The sequence below is a fragment of the Musa acuminata genome, chromosome BXJ3-7 (assembly GCF_036884655.1).
Source record: "Musa acuminata AAA Group cultivar baxijiao chromosome BXJ3-7, Cavendish_Baxijiao_AAA, whole genome shotgun sequence".
Classification (NCBI taxonomy): Eukaryota; Viridiplantae; Streptophyta; class Magnoliopsida; order Zingiberales; family Musaceae; genus Musa; species Musa acuminata.
In genome coordinates this window covers 1,742,526-1,762,105 of record NC_088355.1, presented here as the reverse complement: position 1 = coordinate 1,762,105, position 19,580 = coordinate 1,742,526, and the positions used below count along the sequence as shown (strand labels likewise).

The following is a 19,580-nucleotide window of genomic DNA, read 5'->3' as shown; positions in this document are numbered from 1 at the left end:
AAGGAATATAAATTACCGAATGACAATTATAACATGAGAACATGAAATTCCTAAAATATCAAAATGTCAATATAAATAATTTTTATCTCCAAATCTATTATAATTATTTCAAAGAATATTTACACTTATAAATAGTACGAGGAAAAACACAATAGTATTAACCTTTGTTCTTCACCTCGATAAGTTGATTTTAAAGTTATTTCTCAGGTAGAGTCATTCAACAACCCTTCTTTTAATCATTTCAATCATAAGTCATGAACACCCTTTATAATGAATTCATTCTTTTTGATATATTTGTGGTGAACATTATATAATGAAAATATGAAGAAGCTCATTTCTCCTTCTTAATTTCAAATATTCATATAAAATTTTCTATACGATTTCTTCTCAACTTTTACCTGCATTCAATAAACTTGTGTATAATAGGGGATCTAGTAATAACCCAAAACAGCTTTTTAGTCTCTCTACCTAGCACATTGTTTACAAGATTTGTAGATAGATGAATCATACAATAATCATGATATATTGCTGAAAAGAACTTCTTCACAGTTTTAAAAAAAAATTAGATTTTGATCACTAATAATAATCAAATTTTCACATCCTATAATATATATTCTTAATTGATGCAAGAATTATTCTCGTGAATCCGTACATTCAATTTATGTTAGTAAATATAATTAAAAATAATTAATTATAATCATCAATAGATGTAACCATTATGAAAGAACCGCAATATGAACTTGATAAATGTATTGCATGGATATAAAAAACATGTCGCACATATAATCTAAAACTTCCGAGACAAGCTTCCAAAGTCAAAAATATTTTTTGAAAATATTTTTTTAATGAAAGTCATTTAGACATGAATCTCAAATTCATACAGTTTTTAACTCCGTTAGAAATGAAATTATATAAATATATGATAAGTCTTCTTATATGAAACAACGCTAACTCTTCTTTAAATATCAACAATAATCATCTTTGGAGTATAATCAATAATTGGCAAATTACAATTATGCTCATTAAGAAACTTAATAATTTGAAAACTATAGTTCCACCATGAACTATTATCATCCGTTGACAATTGGAAACTTTACATTTTACTTTTATCTTATAACTTTTAGTTACAATATGTTTAATCTCAATTTTTTTTGAATAACATAGTTTTTTTAATATATTTTTTAAATTCAACCCTATTTCAAAACAGTTGTACAAAAATATTATTTTGATTACAAAATAATATATATATATATATCAAAATAATAATAAAATAACTTTAATATCATTAAAAATATCATTCCTTACCAACAAATAGATCATTGTATGAACAATCATCATCTTCAACGAAAGGAATTAGTATATTTAATAAACATACTATCATCTTGGTTACAATCGTATTCAAGCAACACTTGTTCAACATTATTTGAATTAAAAATTTTATTTTTTGGAATCAATAAATTAATATAACAATAAAATGAGTTATAGCATATAAATTTTCATGAAAATATAATATGACATAAATATTTTTTTTAAAACAATCAATATGTTTACATGACTTTTTTTATCTTCTTGATTAAGAAGAAAGGAAAAAGACAGAATAATGGGATGGACAAGAAAAACAACAACCGATGCGAGGAAATAAAGAGAAAGCAAAGAAAAAAACGTTTTGTGATCCTTTATCAAGATCAACACTCATAGTATGATTGATAGTAACTCATCGTATACTGTACCAATTTCTTTATAGATATTCTTAACAGAGTTCAAATGTTAAACCATCTCAACCCGAATCGATCAATAAAGCCTTACTATTTTGGATAGAAAAACAATACTTAGTTGTCCTATAGGGTAAATGGACAAATAGATTATCAAGAGAGGTGCACTTTTTAGCAATTTTCATAATAAAAACGTTCTACAGAAAAAAAAAAGAATACAATGTTCAAAAAAAATTCAAAAAACCACCCTATGTATAATAATATTTTTTTAAAGAGCGGAATGGCCTTTGCAATAATGTTTAAAAAGGAAACTATAGATCTTATAACTTACGTTTATGCATATTAGAACTTTTGGATACCATAAATCGGAACATAGAGATCCTTATTTTGAAATCCTTATAATTTCAAAATAAGATACTGTGCACAATCATATGCAGGAACTATGCACAAGTAGTCAAAATAAGATCCTACCCTGCTCGACACAATGGTTCAGCACTACCGATGCTTGCATTGCACATTTCCCATGATCAGCTTCCTTGAAAGTTTCATAATCTCCAAAAAAAACAATGCAAAAAGTCGCACATCATGCATCCATTTCGGACATACATTATGTGAGATTTAATGATAGGACAATAACAGATCAATCAGAATGAACTGTGTAATTCTTGAAAATCAATGATAGCCCTCTCACTCCCTGTACTGAGAAAATACAAGAGATCAACGACAAACAACAAAGGATGTGCTCTGATAAGAAAAATACTTGTACAGACTTATGGGTCAGTCATGTAAGCATTCCTTTTTTCTAAGAAGAAAATAAAAAGGGGGGGCGGGGTCGTAAAACTTGCCCACGAAAGTTTCTTCAAGTTTGGTTGTCACAAATTATAGCTTCCTTGAGCGAGTTCAGAATACCACGATTTCCATGCTTCCATGTAATGAGTAAAAAGCTCATTCAGTGCTGCAACAGGTATATTTAAATGTTTGCTTTAGTGCAATGTCTAGATTATACAAATCACGTTTCATTTAAAATCATGTAAATCAGTTTGATGACTATAACATCAACCACCACTGCAGCACATTTTTATCTGTTCATCATGCTTGGTAATTATGAGAATGACAAATTTAGAGATCAAAGGAAAGGAGATTAGACATTACTAGCTAGTTAACAGCGATATTTAACAAAGAAAATGAATAGACATATGCAATCATTGGATATAGTAATACCCATTCCTGAAGGCCTTGTCATTTTTCCACAGCTTACTAGAGATTTTGAAGTTGTATAAAGTAGCCACGCACATTTAGCTCCTCCCTACTTGGATGTTGATTATTTAACTGGTTGACAAGATTGATGGACTGGCAATTTGCTTATTATAAACAGCACTTAGAAATCAGCGGTAGAAAAAATGTCCTAGTTTTTTAATAAATTTCGTAAAATTTAACCCCTTTTTTTTGTATGAAGGGGCAAACCCAAAATGTATTGGTTATATTCATGTGAATGTCTAAAATCAATGTAATACATATTAAAGAACATCCAATTTTCTTTTTAGATTTTCCTTTCAGCAATTTAAAAAATATTTTTAAACCCCATCAACTTTTCCAGAAAATAATATCATAATTCAGCATCATAAATAGACATTAATATTAAACAGAAACATTGATGATACATATCTAGAATGAAACATACATGACAATGCAAAATATGGTTTATCCTCTGAGAATGAAATCAGCATACTAAGGAGGACAGGAAATTTAATCCTACATTTTAGTCACATCTAATATTATCAAAGAATAAGAAACAGACTGCCTTTCCTTGATAAATGGTCACTAAAGCAGAGTGCGCCTAAATTAATAGGAAATGCACATATAGTTTTTTTTTTTGTATGCAAAATCAGATCTCTTTGTAGCTTCACCAGGCGAAGAAATCATGTATGACAAGCAGTTGGAACATTTACTTGGGAAAAGAAAAATATCCGATTAATGACAGTGAAAATCAGCAACACAAACAAATTGAAGCATCAAAAGACTACCAAGCAATATATGCTTCAGCATAATTAAACCAGGAAAAAAATTGCAGATAGTTAAAGACATCAAGGTACATGGAGCAAACCTTGGTTGTGATATTGCGGACGCAAGGAACATGCCAAGCTCTCCCAATCTTGTGTACTTCTCTCACCTTTTCCCTCAACATCACCATCCACTTTTGTCATCCCAGCAGGGCAGAAGGGACCAAAAACATACCCGCTCTTCGTGATCAATTGCTTTTGTGCTGTCAAATTGCATTCCTTCAAGTCATCACTCCTCATTTGTGCCTTGCCAGGCTTCTTACTCACTGTACAACACAACCTAGATCTTTTCATGTCTACATTAGTGATCTCATTTCCAAATGCTCTCTTATTCAACGGCTTTACAATTGGGGGAGGAGCAAATGTCCCACCAGTATCCGTCTTAGGCTTGCCTTCTGTTCCCAACCATCTGAAGGCTGGTTTCCTAGCTTCAACTTGTATCTGAAATCGTAAATTTAACCAACGCAAAAAGACAATAGATAAGAATGCTATTCTTCTATTCCATTTCTTATAGATATGCATGCCAAAATAGTACCTTCTCGATTAAACTCATGGAGGACAACACATTTGCTATGTCATACAGACGTCGAACCTTTGCTGCATTGTAACCTAAGTAATTAAAAGTAAATCCAAAAAACGAAAGGTATATTTACACTGAAAAAAACAAGGTCAAATGAGGTTGGCAGATACTTCTCATATTAGATAGGTCGCTGATATCACCGAGTAGTAGTCTTGCAGCTTCATCAAGTGAGATTGTGTCTACCTAATCAATGTTGCAATGCTAATCAGTAAGCACCAATGTAAAGAACCTAAACCAAAGTGTAATGCAACAAGTGAAGGAGATTACGTCTGAGGTTAGAAAAAGCTTCACGAAGTTCCGGGTGAGCAGGCCCAAGGATTTCTCCTTCCTGTTGTCGGTAGCTGGTGAAGCAATAAACAAGGAATCATTAAGAAAAAAAAAAACAATTTCAATATCAGGAACAGAAGCGATTCTTGTACTTCACAAAACGCGGCTAGCAGAAGTACACAAGAAACAAGCAAGCAGTTCAAAGATGTATACCAGATCGGGCCTTGCAAATATGATTCCCTGAAGAAGAAGAAGCATTATCCATTTTGCTAAATTTCTCATCCCCGTCATCATGATTCTGGCCTTCACTGTCGTCATCTTCATCCTCAAGAACTTCCTTCCTCACACAATCAATCGAAACAAAAAAAAATTAACCATCTCAGCACACGAGATGTCAGCTTTCAGTCATAACAAGAGACGTGCAAAATCAACCCTAAGCCTACTTTTTCACATGGGCCATCAGAGCCGGAGATTGCCCTCAGCGCCTCCTCCTGCTCCAGACAAAGGATATGAACAGAACAAAATATTTAGGGCAAGCCAAGGTAAAGAAAGGAAAGGGTAGCTTCAGGTGATAATCTTGAGGGCCGGACCTTGAGTTCCTTCAATGCCTTTGGGATCCCCGAAAACCCTATCCAAGAGTACTTATTCTTCGCCTTCCTTGCAAGAACCTATCCACGCACCAAAAATGATCCGCGTGAAATCCAAGCCCACACTTGTACAAAGAAAATAAGGCACCGAAGGACCAGATCTCACCCCGACGCTCTCCATAACGTTGACAATATCGTAGATCCGCCGCCTCTCGACGCCAAGCTGCCTTGCAGCGTAATCGAGACCCACCAATTCGACGCCATCCCGATCGTACAAGCTCACGAAACTTCACCATCCGAACAGACGGAAACGAAATTAGAACTCAGGAGGGAGAAAGAAAAGGAGAGGAAAGTTGGATAAAAGAGTTGATACTTGGAACACAAGACGCCCAAGGACTTCTGCTTCCGGCAGTAGCTGTGATGCTTCGACCCAGAATCCAAGAACCGAGAGGGAGAAGAAGACATCCCTTTGGTTTCTCTTCTTGATCGAGAATAAGACAGGAGGAAGAAGAGAGACAGAGACTGGAGCGCTTGATTAGAAGAGGACCGTAGCTAGTGCGGCCGTTAAAAGGGCGCGGATTTGGCGATATGGGAGGGAATTGGTATTCTCTTCTTCGGCTCGCACGCCCGCCGCCCGTGGGGATTCAAAATTTGACATTGCCGCGCGCTCCCCAAAAATGTGTTGACGTAAATGCCCTCGAGTATGCGTGTTTTTGGGTCCATACGGTAAGGGTGATTCGGTCAATCAAAGTTGTTGATTAGGTGGATTGACGATGCCTCCCAGATATGGATGGAGAGATGCACGTGATCGACTTTAAGGCTTTAAAAATAAGATACTAACAAAATAATAACCCTTTTATGATTTAAATATAAATTAGAAACTAATATTTTTTAAAAAAATATAAATAATAAAACCAATGATATCGATATACCATACATATAACATCTGAGACACGTAGAAATACGTAACTAAAGCCTTAATATTGTGTTTCTGAGGGGTATCAGGTCACCCTAATGATTTCCTGCCATTGCTCCTCGTGTTTTAGCCGTCTAGTATGTACTTTCCCCTCTCTATGGTTCATCTCCTCTAATCCATCACAATGATGATATACTTCATAAGTTCATGCTCTCTACCAATTTCCTTTTATTTCTTTTCCCTGATGCAAGAACATAAACAATCGTATGAAAAGGTGGGCATCACATAAAACACACACACACACACACTCTTTGACCTACCAGCGCAAACAATGGTAAAAAAAAGAAACAAAGCAATAGATATGGACTGCAACATCTAATCTGTGAAACTTTCTGAAGTCATTTATTCATTCTTATTAAACAGAAACCAGAAACAAGCCAGTGATATCAGCATCTGACTAAATTGATTACAATTAAGATCCTGAGCGATAATAACAGATGCAACAAGAACGAACAGTTGATTCTCAAAAACATTTATTCACCCTTTTCTTGAAAATAAGGGGAAACTATGAACGACAATCACATTTGTCCTCCAGAAAAAGCCTTAAGGAGTTTCTACAATACCTAAGCCTGGGCTCCAAGTTCCAGAAGTAGGGTGTGATTAACATTGTTAGATCCTGGACCAATAAACTGAATAGGACCTGCAAAGAAGTTGAATACAAGGACATTTAGTTCTACACAATAATTTGCACTCTGCACACAACAGAATTGGCATAGAAGGGAGAAATGATACCAGGGCTAATGTATCTGCTATCGACAGCCCACTCATCTCGCATGGATGCAAACTTTCTAAATGGTGCACCTGAAGTGAATGGTTTCATTGGGATTAATAATTAACTTCATCCAAAGGAAAATTGACCAAAATACAGTATATAATGATAGAAGTAATTTCAATCACTTAATCAGTGAGAGAAGTACCTTCCAGCTCCACCATTGCCTTCTTGATCACTGGCTTGAACTTACCTGGAGGCACATTCGTGTTTCATGAGAATACAAAAGCACACAACGGAATCAAGCAACTGTAAAATAATGTTCTGGAAGGAACCTTCCAGTATAACTTGTCCATGTCACAGCTAAAACATCCAAAGTGCTTATTGGCTGCCCGTAAATGGTTCAAGTAAAACAAAAAAATGCAACTTTATCATGTTAAACTTTTGGTGGTTATTTTATGTTAAGTGATCGCTGGTGTAACTTATCATAAATAGACCATATATCATTTAAATAAAACACCTACTATTGGTGATCACCAAAAAATGATTACTGAGATTTATTGGTGACCATTGCCGATTACCTGTAGGCCAATTGTAGCCAATGAACAACTTTCAATCAATGCTGTTAATTCAACAAAATCCATGCTGTTTCATGATGAGATAAAATTGATAGACAGGCTGGCAAGTAGTTAAATTAGAAGTGCAACCACGAACAAAGACATCAAAAGGCCAAAGATCTCAAAATCAGCAGCATTATGATAGGGTATATACACATCCTAAGGTAAAAGGTCAAAAAGTATAAAAAATTATTGCTGCCTTATACTTTGCTATGAGCAAGTTCACAATTTCGTGTACTGTAATGGAGGTTCGGATGGGTACCATACCGAGTTTCAATAAAAAATCTAAAGAAGACTGAAAAAGTGAAAAAAATGCTCCCTATAGTATCTGTATCATCCTGTACCGAGTGGTATCAGCCGGACAGTAACAACCCTGTATCAGCTGTATCGGGTGGTACACCCATCTAAAAAAGACTGAAAAAAGGAAAAATACCCTGGTCTATCTATCAATAACCTATCGAATCAGTAAATACCACATGGTATTGCAAACCTTGTTTATGAGACCACTCATACTTTAAGAATAAGGACAATTAAGAAATTGTTCAAAAGGCTAGTGTGATGGAGATGTCACATTGAGATAGAAAGTTGTTGAAGTGAGGTAAGTCTGTTTAACAATAAGAAGAGGAAATTTAGTTGGAGTCCGGACAATGACTATCATGATAGGCTAGCCAATTAGGATGCCTTCTGTAAGAGTTCAAAAACCAAAAAAAGGCTGTCTACCTCTACATTGTCAATACTGTATGTTGAAAAATGAGAAGAAAGTATAATTGAGTATGTTTTAAGTAAAGTTTCTTGTTTCCAATTTGGAACTTTACACAACAAACAATCCAAACAGATCGAGAAAACTCGAAGAGCTAATATAACATTAGGGAGTCCGCATGGACAGCTACTGAACTGTCTCAGGACGGCATAAAATGTAGGGAAAAGTTGCTTAACAAACAAGCTCAGTCTTAACATGTAACTAACAGATTTGTAATGGAAATCTAGAAGGGTAGACAATGAACCTATAATATGCATTCACGAGATAATGAAAGAAGAATGATCTACCATGTCTCCTCTCAACATCCATTAATGAAGTCAATGCAGTGCCTCCAACAGTCCATTCATCAACGGGGGCATCTAAGTTGCCAACCTAGAAGTAGATAGACAAGAAATGAGTTACCAAAACCTAGAAAATGGACATTTGATTGTTTTTTTTAACAAAAAAGCACATAAAAGTTGTTTAACCAGATGAATAAAATAAATTAGCTGAAGTTTCTAAGCTAATTCTATCTCAAATTAGGTTCCATGATTATCCAAGAAGTCACCGGCTTCAAAGAAGCCACCAGGAACAACTCTCCCAGTGGCAAATTCCGTAAACTTGTTGGCAATTTGCAACAAGGAAAGGTATAATGCCATTAATTGCCCTACTAACATGAAGAATAGGGAATAGTGAGTTGGTAAAATAAGAAAAGTACACAAAACACTAACATTTCATATTTCTAACTAATAGGCAATTTCAAAGTGCCAAGATGATTAATCAGTCGACTGCAAATCAGTCAGATTTTCTCAAGATCTAGCCCACAAAAGCCTGGCATAGTCTGGCTCTTGATCTAAGTTGAAACGAATCCAACTAAACTAGGAGGACTGAAAGCCAGGGTGATGGGTTTAGTCATTGTTAGTTATGTCAGCTAGAACTAGATGAGTTTAAAGGTAATAATAATATATGTATATGGTGTAAAAACAATAACATAACAAGATACTCGGCAACACTCCTTTCAGATAAACCATGAAAATAAATGAAGGCATCTTCCACAACATAATGTGACATTCTCCACAAACAGATTTGGGTCAGAATCTTAAACAGATTCTAGGTTGAATCAAATTCATCCGATTTGATAGGTTAGACAAGTTAGGATTTGATAGGAATCAAGTTCAAGATAGACCTTATTCAAAACATGTGTCAAGTAGATAAGCTGAATCAGATTCATTCTCGTGCTACCAGATGCACCTACAGACAACTTATTAGTTATTACGATGCCAACAGCAATAACTTGTGGAGACCAGAATGTCAGACATATAACTGTTCCAGAATAATTCTAATATGAGTGAAGTTTGGAAATCTCTACCCAACTTGACACACTATTTACAAGAAGAATTTGCAGGAAGAATTTTCTTTTCATATCGAGATAAGATCTACCATCAACATCTGATACAATTTTCATAACAACAAGAGCAATCATCTGAAATGACCAAGAATAGCATGATCTTGTCCTATCAAAAATAAATAAATAAATAACTGAAAAGTGACTTGATTTTCACAATTCATTTTTTATGTTTCAGCATTTAAAGTTATGATTTTTTTCGATAATAATGACTCTTAAGCTCTTAGCATAATAGAATCCCAATAAATATTGACATACAAGGAAAACATTTGCATACCCTTGCATCATTTTTCTAGAAATATACAAACTATGACTAAGAATATGGTTTAATTAAGTCAAAAACCAAGTCGTCGAAATTAAAAGAAGCAAACATCATGCTGATTATGCAAGGAGTGATAATTGGATGGAAGGCAACTTTATCAAATGATTGCTAAAAGATGTCCTCATAGGCAAGTGGACTAGATTTCTAATCAAATTACTAAGTAACCCATGCATCGCTATTCCTCCATCAATCATCCATAGAAAAAGTCCTAAATTAAAATAGCTAACAGAAGGCTCATGCTCATGTTGTAGAGTGATATGCTCCATAGTCCTGATTTCATGATTTCCATCATATACATCATAAACGTGCAGGCAAAACCAAATAGTGCACTAGCTGATCTGTTATCTTATCACAGAAGTGAGCCCTCAATCCTACCAATCCAAATCAAAACTATGCACCTGACATTAAAAATTGAATTCATAGAAGATGATCTGCAATAATCAAACCACTGATACTAAGAACCAAAAAATCATGTGATTTGAGAATACCTATGCACATTCAACAAGCCAATAGAGCACTTGATCATGAAATTTTTGGTTTTTAAATAAAATCCAAAAGAATAATCTTTGATAAAAAAAATAATTTGTATCCTTAATCAAATCAAAGTACTTTCCAAGTTTCAGGAATTCTGGTGTGTGATACCTGGCACATTCAAACCAGTAGCCAAACAATGTATTGTACCAAGTGCATTTGGCCCATATCAACTCCAAGCTACAATTTTCATGTCAGATTGAATGAAAGCAATCAATATTAGTTCCATTGTACAGGTTTACTTGACCCGATCTAGCTAATTAAATTTCCAAAAAAAACTCAATTTGTCAGCATTTCTGCTCTATTCATCAACTACTTGTCTGCTGAGTGGCAAATTTTGGTATCTTCTACTCATATCAAATTTCTTACATTTGCAGCTAATTAAACACAAGCCAGATAGATTCAAAAAGGGACCTTCTGGTTTAAAGTCATCTAAATGTATTAGCTGTAGTTATCTTTGATAGAGTTGATGTTCAATTTGACTTCTCCAAGTTTTATTTTCAGTTGGTTGGATTGAGGGCTCCATCCTACCAATAGGATACTAGCACAACTCTCGATATTAAAATGTAGATATGTATGCAAGTATGTATCAAGTGAATTCCTAGACAGTACTTCATAATGTCAGTGCATGAAAATGAATTATTAGAACAGAAAAAGAAAGAAAGTTCTCTGAAATAAGAATGAAAGCGAAGGTAACTGAGGATATGAGGCCTGTTTTCCCAGAATGTAATAAAGCTCCAGCAGCATAACCCAATGCATAGCAATAAGCGGCATCAAAATTTGTAGGCAAGCCACATCTTCCCTCATATCTGCAAACGTAGATCCCTAAATCAAAACTAGAGCAACATAAAATAACAAAACATCTGGCATTAATGTTAATTCACAATGTTATCAAAACAACCTCAAAATTTGTGAGTAAAATTTTGCTATTCAGTGGCATGAGGATTATCAACCCAACAATAAGAGAGGGTCAGCACACAAGGCTTCCACTCTGAAGAAAGTCCAATGTATTCCTTGCTTGCAAAGAGACTAAGCTGGTTATTCTAATCCACAACACTCAAGTTGCTGGAGCAACGTCACCATGATGCCCAGTAAGACAACATTTAACAATGCAGTAAACTTAAGTCCACCATTCAAATCAGACCAATTCAATAATTAATAAGGATACTCTTACCCAAAAAAGTGGGATTGTCCTTTGAAGTGTCCAGCATATGTACCCTCAGACTTTCTCTTCTCCAATTCAGTTTCGACCATGGAGATAAGCATTTTCTCAGTTTCAATTTTGGCAACCTGACCACGTAATAGTAAAATGCCATGAAGAGGCAAAAAACTAACCCTTTTTTTTCTCATCAAAGATCAAGAAATAACTTAATATTGGTACTCTGCAGTTTGCCTTACCTGTACATTTCCATGTGGATCTCTTTCTAGCAACAGCTGCTCTTGGATTGCTTGGGGAAGGAATTCAAATAGCAGCTGAGACTGTTGTTGAAGTTTCTTTTTCCACAATCCCTCTTTGTCAACTACATCATGAGCTAGGATTTCATTTAATTCTGCAATAAGCTGCTGAACCTAAAAAATAAAAAGAGAACAATCATATCAACACTCCAGTTCATGATGATATATAAACAAATAAATGAGTGCAAGGGAATACAAAATAAATCAATTTATGAATTATAAAATTTAAAACATCAAATCAAATTAAATAAAATTTGAATACCTCAGGAATGAAGTCAATTAATCCTTCTGGAATAAGTATGACACCATAATTGTAGCCAAGTTTTGCACGCTTACAGATTATGTCAGTAATGTAGTCCGTCACATTCTTGAGTGTTTGCTTCTTGGCAGCCACCTACAAGCAAAAGAGGGACCTTAGCAAATACAACAAAGCATACAACATTTTAAGTTATAAATGAAACATAGAATACTACATGCAACAATCAGAAATGCACTTTCTATATGCAACAATCAGAAGGAGTTTAAGGTATCATCGTTGTCAAAACCAAGTATTTATTATTGTCTCATTTCTCAAGTAGATAGTAGGCCTTTGTGTGCTGTTGTCATACTAAGTTTCTCGATCTTAATCAATGTATGAAATATCTCTACTTTTGTAGGTCAACTTTTAAAGAGAGAAATAAATACACCCAGGGACCAGTATGTCTGGTAAGTACGAGATGGCAAACATTGGTTTATAGCATGGACAAAGCCTCAACAACTAGTTGGCTACTCAAATCAAGGAGGGTAAGACCCCGGTATAAACCTTTACCAAGCCTATACTGGGCAGTAAGCCCAAAAGGAGTCCCATACTAAATGGTACAAGGCAAGTACAAGGGCCGCACTGGATGGTACGAGACCCATATAGAATGATATGCCTCATATCAGCTTGATCCATCTGGTTTACCTTAGCCCACTTACCGATAGACTGCCAGATTAGAAAATACCGTTAGTTACATACCATACCTGGCCATATTAAAACCATGGTTTCAAATAGAGGAAGCACAACAAATGAATGTCTTCTCTATCCAAAAGGTGACAAATCATATAACTAAGGAAATGGAATTTGCCAAACATTTGGCAGAGGAAAATCAATAACATAAGTTATTTTGTCAAATTACCCTTGAACATAACATCTAAAATCAAGGAAAGCACCTCTTCGCCAATGATAGCAATATTCGGGTGTGTTTGCAAAGCACACTCCAATGTAATGTGAGAAGCAGCACGCCCCATTAACCTTACAACTGCACAAACAGAAATCAAATCATTTAGCATAGGTATGAGAAATCAAGCAAGTGTAACTTGAAGATTAGCAAGGACAGGACAAACAAACTTTTGCAAATTGCACTGTTTAATGTGCCTATGCATCAAGCGTTTTCTTCTATAAGGGGCTAACTAAAATCTTGTAGGTCAATCATACAAAGCAGAAATGCAAGGAAAAAAATGATAATGATAACATTTAAAAATTACAACCTCAAAGGACTAGGGTTATATTTGAGCAGGAACAATTTGAAATCAGTTGCTTATCAAAACTGACGGAAGAGACTGATCAAAATTGATAAAAGAAAAGACTGAAACTTCCATAGGGCTATTTCAAACTAGACCAGATCATGCAGATCAGTTACCATGCGAAGTTTCACTAACATCAACAGACATGGTTCCCAATTCCCATACCCTCACATACTTAACAAAAACCTTGATGAGACGGAAATTTGACAACACAAAAGGAGTGGACCGCATCATGAAGGGAATTTTGAGAGATCAGTGGGTACATAAAGCTCTTTTTTATCAGATGGGTGTAAAAAGAATTTCCTTACAATTAACCAATCTAGTATGTAGTAACTAGAAAATTAGCAACATATAATAACTAAATAACAAGTTGTAGAGCATAATTAGCTTACAGTGATAATATTTTCCAGTTGACCGTGCATCAGTCATGACATTTCCTATCATTTCAGAATATATCTGCAAAGCAAGTAAAAATCACTGAGAGAACTTTGCAAGGGAAAAAATAGATGGACATAGATTTGCCTAAGAATGAATATTTTATTCTTATTCACGTGGCAGCATGAGAGAATCTCCAGTGGCAGACTAAGAAGTTATTATTTTGCATCTTTGTTAAGTATGCATTCATATGTATGTAACCAGTAAAGTTAGCAAGTTGAACTGTGTTGATAACTGGTGAGGAAATATCATTTTACAGTTATCAGTGACGAAATTATTAGAAGATCTATTTAAATTTGTAAATAGCGTTGAAATTGCACCTAGGTTGACAATAATTTTCACTTCACTGGTGCAAATGTTCAACATGTAACCTGAAACATTATTCACCAACCTCAGATTCACAATTCAGGTGTGGTTCTCCAATACATAAAGTAACAGTTCGCTCAACAAAAAAGAGAGGAGGCTTTTACATGTTTTACATGATAAAAGGCAAACAGAACAACCATGTGGTGTCGCACTGTCACTAAATATAAGCAGAAGCTACAAGCCTATAACAAAAGTTCCAATTATTGGTTCATCATAACATAAGAATCTTGCTTCCCTAAATAGGCACATACCACAGCACAAATGAAAAAGAAAATAAAAAAGAACAATGTTTGACCTTGCAAGCTGTGTCAAATCCAAAACTTGCTGGAACTTCCTTGCATTTCAAATCTCCATCAATTGTTTTTGGGCATCCAATAACCCGAGTTTTCATATTCTTTTGCCTAATCATTCCAGTGTTATACAAAGTGGACAAATTGGAGAGTAAAACAAACCATCAAGAACATCATAATGGTTGGAAGTTTGGAACATTATAATTTTATTAATTTGTTTCATTGTCCTACCTAAAATTTTCAGCAAGGAGACATGCATTCGTATTGGAGTCATCTCCACCGATAACAAGAAGTCCATCCAAATCGAGTTTCATAGCTGTCTCCTCCGCTTGCTTAAACTGATACATAAAAGCATGCAATGAAATGTCAAACACAGACATCACTGGTTACTCAAAGTTCTTATAATGAGCACATATAATAAAAAAATGTAAAGAACTTGTCAAACTACTTTTTTAGACAAATAAATTAAGGAAAACAACAAGAAGCACCTGTTCTGGGGTTTCAATCTTGTCCCTTCCACTGCAGATCATATCAAACCCACCCTATTCCAAACAAAATTTAAGATTATTAATATTGCTATAAAGTGGAGAACAGAATTTTTACTTACGAGATACATATGTTATACTAAAAGATAATTTCAGCATTCACAAAGACATGAAGGTAAGTGGAAACTGTGTGCATAACCACGAAGAATGCAAACTCATAAAGGAGTAATATGTTTCATGCCAAAATATGGCAACAATGTGGTTTATGCATACCAACAAGATTTTTAAATAGGTATCACATTTGTATCTTATTCGACTGGCACAAATTGACCAATCTGCTGTAACAAGATACTGCCTTCATACACCAATAAAAAAAATTCTATGATATTCTTTCATATGTGAACACCAGTTAGTACAATTTATGTATTGGGATGTCAATACAGTACCAGACCAGCACAATATTACTGATATAATTGTCATGGAATTTTTTTAATATTATTACAAACATGATATCATAGAGCAAAAGTTCAATATGTATGGCAAACGGAAGTAGATTAGATCTCAAAATCCTAGTATCCTTATCCATATTTCCATATTTTAATTTTCCTTCTCTAAAGGTAATCCATCTACTAAAATTACAGTCTTTAAATTGATTGCACCATCATGTTCTGATGCATGATCCTCTTGCACAAGGCATGTTTAGCGTTTATTCACAAAATTTTTCACTAGGAGGTTTAGATTTGTTGCTTAACTAGTTGAATTCTTGTATGGCATACCTCAAAATGAAAGTATCTAGTTAATTTCATGTTTCCTGGTATCATCATTGTTAAACACATGCAACAAGATATTTGACTAACACTTCATCCAGAACATATCCATTTAAACCCCTACATGTTACCAAAATTGTTCCCAATCTAATAGCTTCCAGTAGAAGTTGACCTGCCAATTACTATCGTCATCATAAAAACTGAGATTTAGCCACATATCAAAAAGTTGCAGCATAGAGATCTTTTTCTCCTGTCAAATGGGATTGTGCGGGGTGTGGAGAATAGATAATACATTCAAATTAAACCAAAAATTCTGGTTCCACTAGAATTCTAAGCCAGACAAAACCAAGTCACCATATACACAGAAAAGTAAGCCAATCCAGAAGATCAGGCTTTGCTCCTGTTTTGCACATGGTTCAGGTCAAATTAGCTAAGAGAAGCTCGAGAAATAGTCTAGCAATATCTGGAGTAAAAGTAATACTATAATAAACTTTAAACTATTTATTACTTATTAGAAAAAAAATAAAAAGTAGTATATTAAATATACAACACATATATGTAGTACTTCTCGATTTAGTTTCATAAACCGTACTTTTCAATTCTTTTCTAATTGAACCATTTTTTTCCCTAAGAATTAACAAAACAACACTGCCTAGCATTATTTTTAATTTATTATATTTGTTGGTTTCAACTGGACAATTAATACCCCTACTTCATTGGATGGGGGACATCAAAGGCTGCAAAATGCAATGAAATGAATCGACCTACTGATTTCACAATTGACAGTTAAGTTCATGATTTTAGAAAGCTCTTAGGGCGCACATAATTTTAGCTTTAGTTTTACTTATAAAATTACTTATAATCAAGAAAATTAAAGAAGAATTAAAAAAATACTTTACTTTTACTTTTTTTTCCCAGAAGTACTTGTTACGAGAAATAAAGATATGTTCCATCTAAAAAATCTATAAATCTTAGATTTCAAACGAAAAGCTAACTATGAACTTTACCAACAATGAATTTGTTTGCTTAAGAAGTTGTATGAGTCCTCAACATAATGCTAACCAGATCGTTAGAGGGCAAACAAAGGGATCAAAATGACTCAAACTACAGAATTTGCTTTCATAAAACTGACACCACTACCAAGCAATAGGAGCAACAAATCAATATCTCAAAGCTAAGCTCAGCACTTGGTAAATTTAATCACACCAACATGCCAATTCTCCTATCATTAACTTGAGAAATTTTGAGGCCAGATAAATATTTGCTATTTCACCAAGACCATATTGTTATCAAAAAACTTCAATCTCTTGTTATCAGGAAGCAGCCTTTGTCACTGATTATATAGTTAACCTTGTGCTTTTTGCATCGAATAAGGTGGGCAACGTACGAAGGGCAGCATCCTTCAGTTAGGAAAGCACGATATCAGCCTCAACCAGATAAGCTAAGAAAAGATATTCCAAAATTAGCTATATTGCCTCAACAATGGAATAAGAAGAAACGCTAATAGTTGTCACGAGCTTTCAATTCTGTGATTTTTGTTTTCATTTCCGCTAATAGACCATCGATAGCATCAGTCAAATATCACTGTCAATTTAACATGTAATATGTTGCAATCTGGAAACAATTATTAAGTTCATAGAAATATCCATATCGAGGTTCCCTCTTCAGTGAAAAGTATTTGGCAATACAAACATCAACGATGAATCAAATACCTGGTTTCTGTAAGGATAGATGAACTCTGGAGTCAGCTCCACATATTTGCACTTCATAATCCCTGCCGGACCTCCCTTGAAACCATACAAGGTGCTTCTCTTAGCGCGTTCCTGTAGGTAATCTAACACATTCCAAGAGGAAAATAAATAATAATTACAACAAACCACTTGAAGTAAACAAAACGAAATGAACAAACAAAGCAATTAGCGGCACCGGGAGAGTGGCTCACCGAAGACCCCAGAGATGACATTGTGTCCACCGGGAGCCTGGCCACCAGACAAGACGACGCCGATCTTCAAACCTTGGGGCAAATCCGCAGGAACCGAGCCCGTCGGCACCAACTTTGCCGATGGCTGACCAAACATATTAGGAAACAACTTGGCGATCTCATCTACAAAGCATCAACATCATCAAAGCATTATCAAGGGGAAGAACAACTTTTCTGTCCCGAATCTTAAAAACCCCTTCATCTATCTGCGAGATCTAAAGCGATCCCCCGCAATGGCCAGCGAGATCGAGTCGGGAGGGCGACCTGGGTTGCCGGCGGCGGAGCTCGGGGGGCCATCGAGGAGCTTGAACGGGCCCTTGAGAACGGAAGGGAGAGGGAGCGGGTGGTGGAGACGGTCGGTCTGCACTTCGCTGTAGACAGAAGCGAGGCGGCCGGGAGAGGGGCTCTTGCCGCCACCCTTGGGGAGGACAGAGTTCGCGAAGGCCATGGCGACAGAAAGGAACGAGCGAAACCGAGTTTGACAACCGGAAGACAAACCAAGTGGCGCCCCCTCGCTATCTTTAATATTGTTATCTCGATCGTTTACCACGAAACAAGACACCGGGCGTTCGAACGCATCGGTTCACGGCGACAGACGTCAAGGGAGTCGGTGGGGTATGACATCAGTGGGTGGGTGTACTGTGGGCGGTCCGGCGCGTGAGACATTTGGCATCACTACGATAACGAAGTAATAGCTCCTACATGTATTACAATCCCTTTCTTAAGGCTCGACCCAGCACTGTTCCTAGGGGTGGCTTTTGTATTCGTTATTGTGTGTTGATTGACGTTAGTATTAATAATCGTCGATGTCTCTATATGTAAATGTTTAAAGGCCCGAGTCCCAACATTGTTCCTGGGGGTGGCTTCCATACCCATTATCGTGTGTTTGATGCACGTAGGTGTTAATGATCACTGGTGTCTTCGTACGGCAAGCGACTGTCTTACTTAGAACCGGGGTGTCGAGGTGGCTTGGCGCGCTACGTTAACTTCATAATGATGTGCCTGATCCATCGTGGCAATCGACGTATCTATGGGGTGGATGTAAAAATATGTTATATCAAATATAATTTAGTGTGAATAATTAGATGATGTGAGAGCCCTCTCATCCATGAAATAAGCTCCATATTTATCAAGAACAATCTAATAAGGACCTTAAATCATCCCAAGATATCCAATCTATGCTGACATACGTAGGTGTTAATGATCGTTGGTGTCTTCGTACGCATGTGTTTTAAGGCTTGACCTCCAATACTATTCTTGGGGGTGGCTTTTGTACTCATTGTCGTGTGTTGATGCACATAGGTATTAATAATCATCGGTGTCTCTGTATGTAGATGTTTAAAGGCTCGACTCCTAGCGTTGTTTTCGAGGGTGGCTTTCGTATCCATTATCGTGTGTTAATACACATAAGTGTTAATGATCGCTGGTGTCTTTGTACGTAAATGTTTAAAAGTCTGACCTCCAACGTTGTTCTTGGGGGTAGCTTATGTACTATTTATCGTATGTTGGGAGGTTCGGATGATAGGTGGATGTCTTACTTAGAACTGTGGTGTTGAGGTAGCTTGGTGCACCACGTTAGCTTCGGAACAATGTGTCAGGTCCGTCGTGGCAGCTGACATGTCCATGGGGTAGATGTTAGAATATATTATATCAAATATAATTTAGTGTGAATAATTAGATGGTGTGAGAGTGCGTGGGAGCCCTCTCATCCATCAAACAAGCTCCATACTTAACCAGAATAATCTAACAAG

The 19,580-nt window shown here is 35.7% G+C and overlaps 2 protein-coding genes across 3 annotated transcripts; both read right to left on the bottom strand.

Annotated features, from left to right (window-relative positions):
• Positions 1 to 2,306: 2,306 nt before the first annotated feature.
• LOC135585109 (E2F transcription factor-like E2FE) lies at positions 2,307 to 5,776 on the bottom strand. Of its 2 annotated transcripts, none has more exons than XM_065159825.1 (10): positions 5,580 to 5,776; positions 5,373 to 5,493; positions 5,210 to 5,287; positions 5,063 to 5,110; positions 4,833 to 4,956; positions 4,620 to 4,693; positions 4,463 to 4,535; positions 4,308 to 4,369; positions 3,817 to 4,213; positions 2,307 to 2,667 (listed from the first exon to the last, which is right to left on the bottom strand). In XM_065159825.1, the coding sequence occupies exons 1-10, from the start codon at positions 5,669 to 5,671 to the stop codon at positions 2,585 to 2,587; spliced, it is 1,152 nt and encodes a 383-aa protein (XP_065015897.1). In that variant the 5' UTR covers positions 5,672 to 5,776; the 3' UTR covers positions 2,307 to 2,584. The 2 variants fall into 2 exon arrangements, with proteins under 2 accessions (XP_065015897.1, XP_065015896.1); XM_065159824.1 differs by having other exon boundaries at positions 4,308 to 4,381; positions 5,580 to 5,753.
• A 727-nt stretch (positions 5,777 to 6,503) lies between these two features.
• On the bottom strand, positions 6,504 to 18,371 carry LOC135643468 (pyrophosphate--fructose 6-phosphate 1-phosphotransferase subunit beta-like). Its single transcript, XM_065160467.1, has 16 exons — positions 18,094 to 18,371; positions 17,791 to 17,952; positions 17,561 to 17,682; positions 15,085 to 15,138; positions 14,828 to 14,934; positions 14,602 to 14,707; positions 13,898 to 13,961; positions 13,152 to 13,240; positions 12,223 to 12,354; positions 11,904 to 12,074; positions 11,680 to 11,795; positions 11,203 to 11,314; positions 8,556 to 8,640; positions 7,100 to 7,144; positions 6,915 to 6,983; positions 6,504 to 6,822 (listed from the first exon to the last, which is right to left on the bottom strand). Exons 1-16 carry the CDS (start codon positions 18,275 to 18,277, stop codon positions 6,746 to 6,748), a joined length of 1,695 nt encoding a protein of 564 aa, XP_065016539.1. The 5' UTR covers positions 18,278 to 18,371; the 3' UTR covers positions 6,504 to 6,745.
• Between the last annotated feature and the right edge of the window lie 1,209 nt (positions 18,372 to 19,580).

Bases quoted from the DNA above. Each gene is read 5' to 3' on its own strand.
- LOC135585109 (XM_065159824.1), bottom strand. From the start codon at position 5,671: ATGTCTTCTTCTCCCTCTCGGTTCTTGGATTCTGGGTCGAAGCATCAC. The intron at 4,382-4,462 runs GTATCTGCCAAC...TTAATTACTTAG, and splicing joins CGACCTATCTAATATGAGAA to GTTACAATGCAGCAAAGGTT. The intron at 2,668-3,816 runs GTTTGCTCCATG...TACCTGTTGCAG, and splicing joins TCCGCAATATCACAACCAAG to CACTGAATGAGCTTTTTACT.
- LOC135643468 (XM_065160467.1), bottom strand. From the start codon at position 18,277: ATGGCCTTCGCGAACTCTGTCCTCCCCAAGGGTGGCGGCAAGAGCCCC. The intron at 15,139-17,560 runs GTATTTGATTCA...TGTTTGGAATAG, and splicing joins TCTATCCTTACAGAAACCAG to GGTGGGTTTGATATGATCTG. The intron at 7,145-8,555 runs GTAGATCATTCT...ATGTGCCTCCAG, and splicing joins GGATGTTGAGAGGAGACATG to GTAAGTTCAAGCCAGTGATC.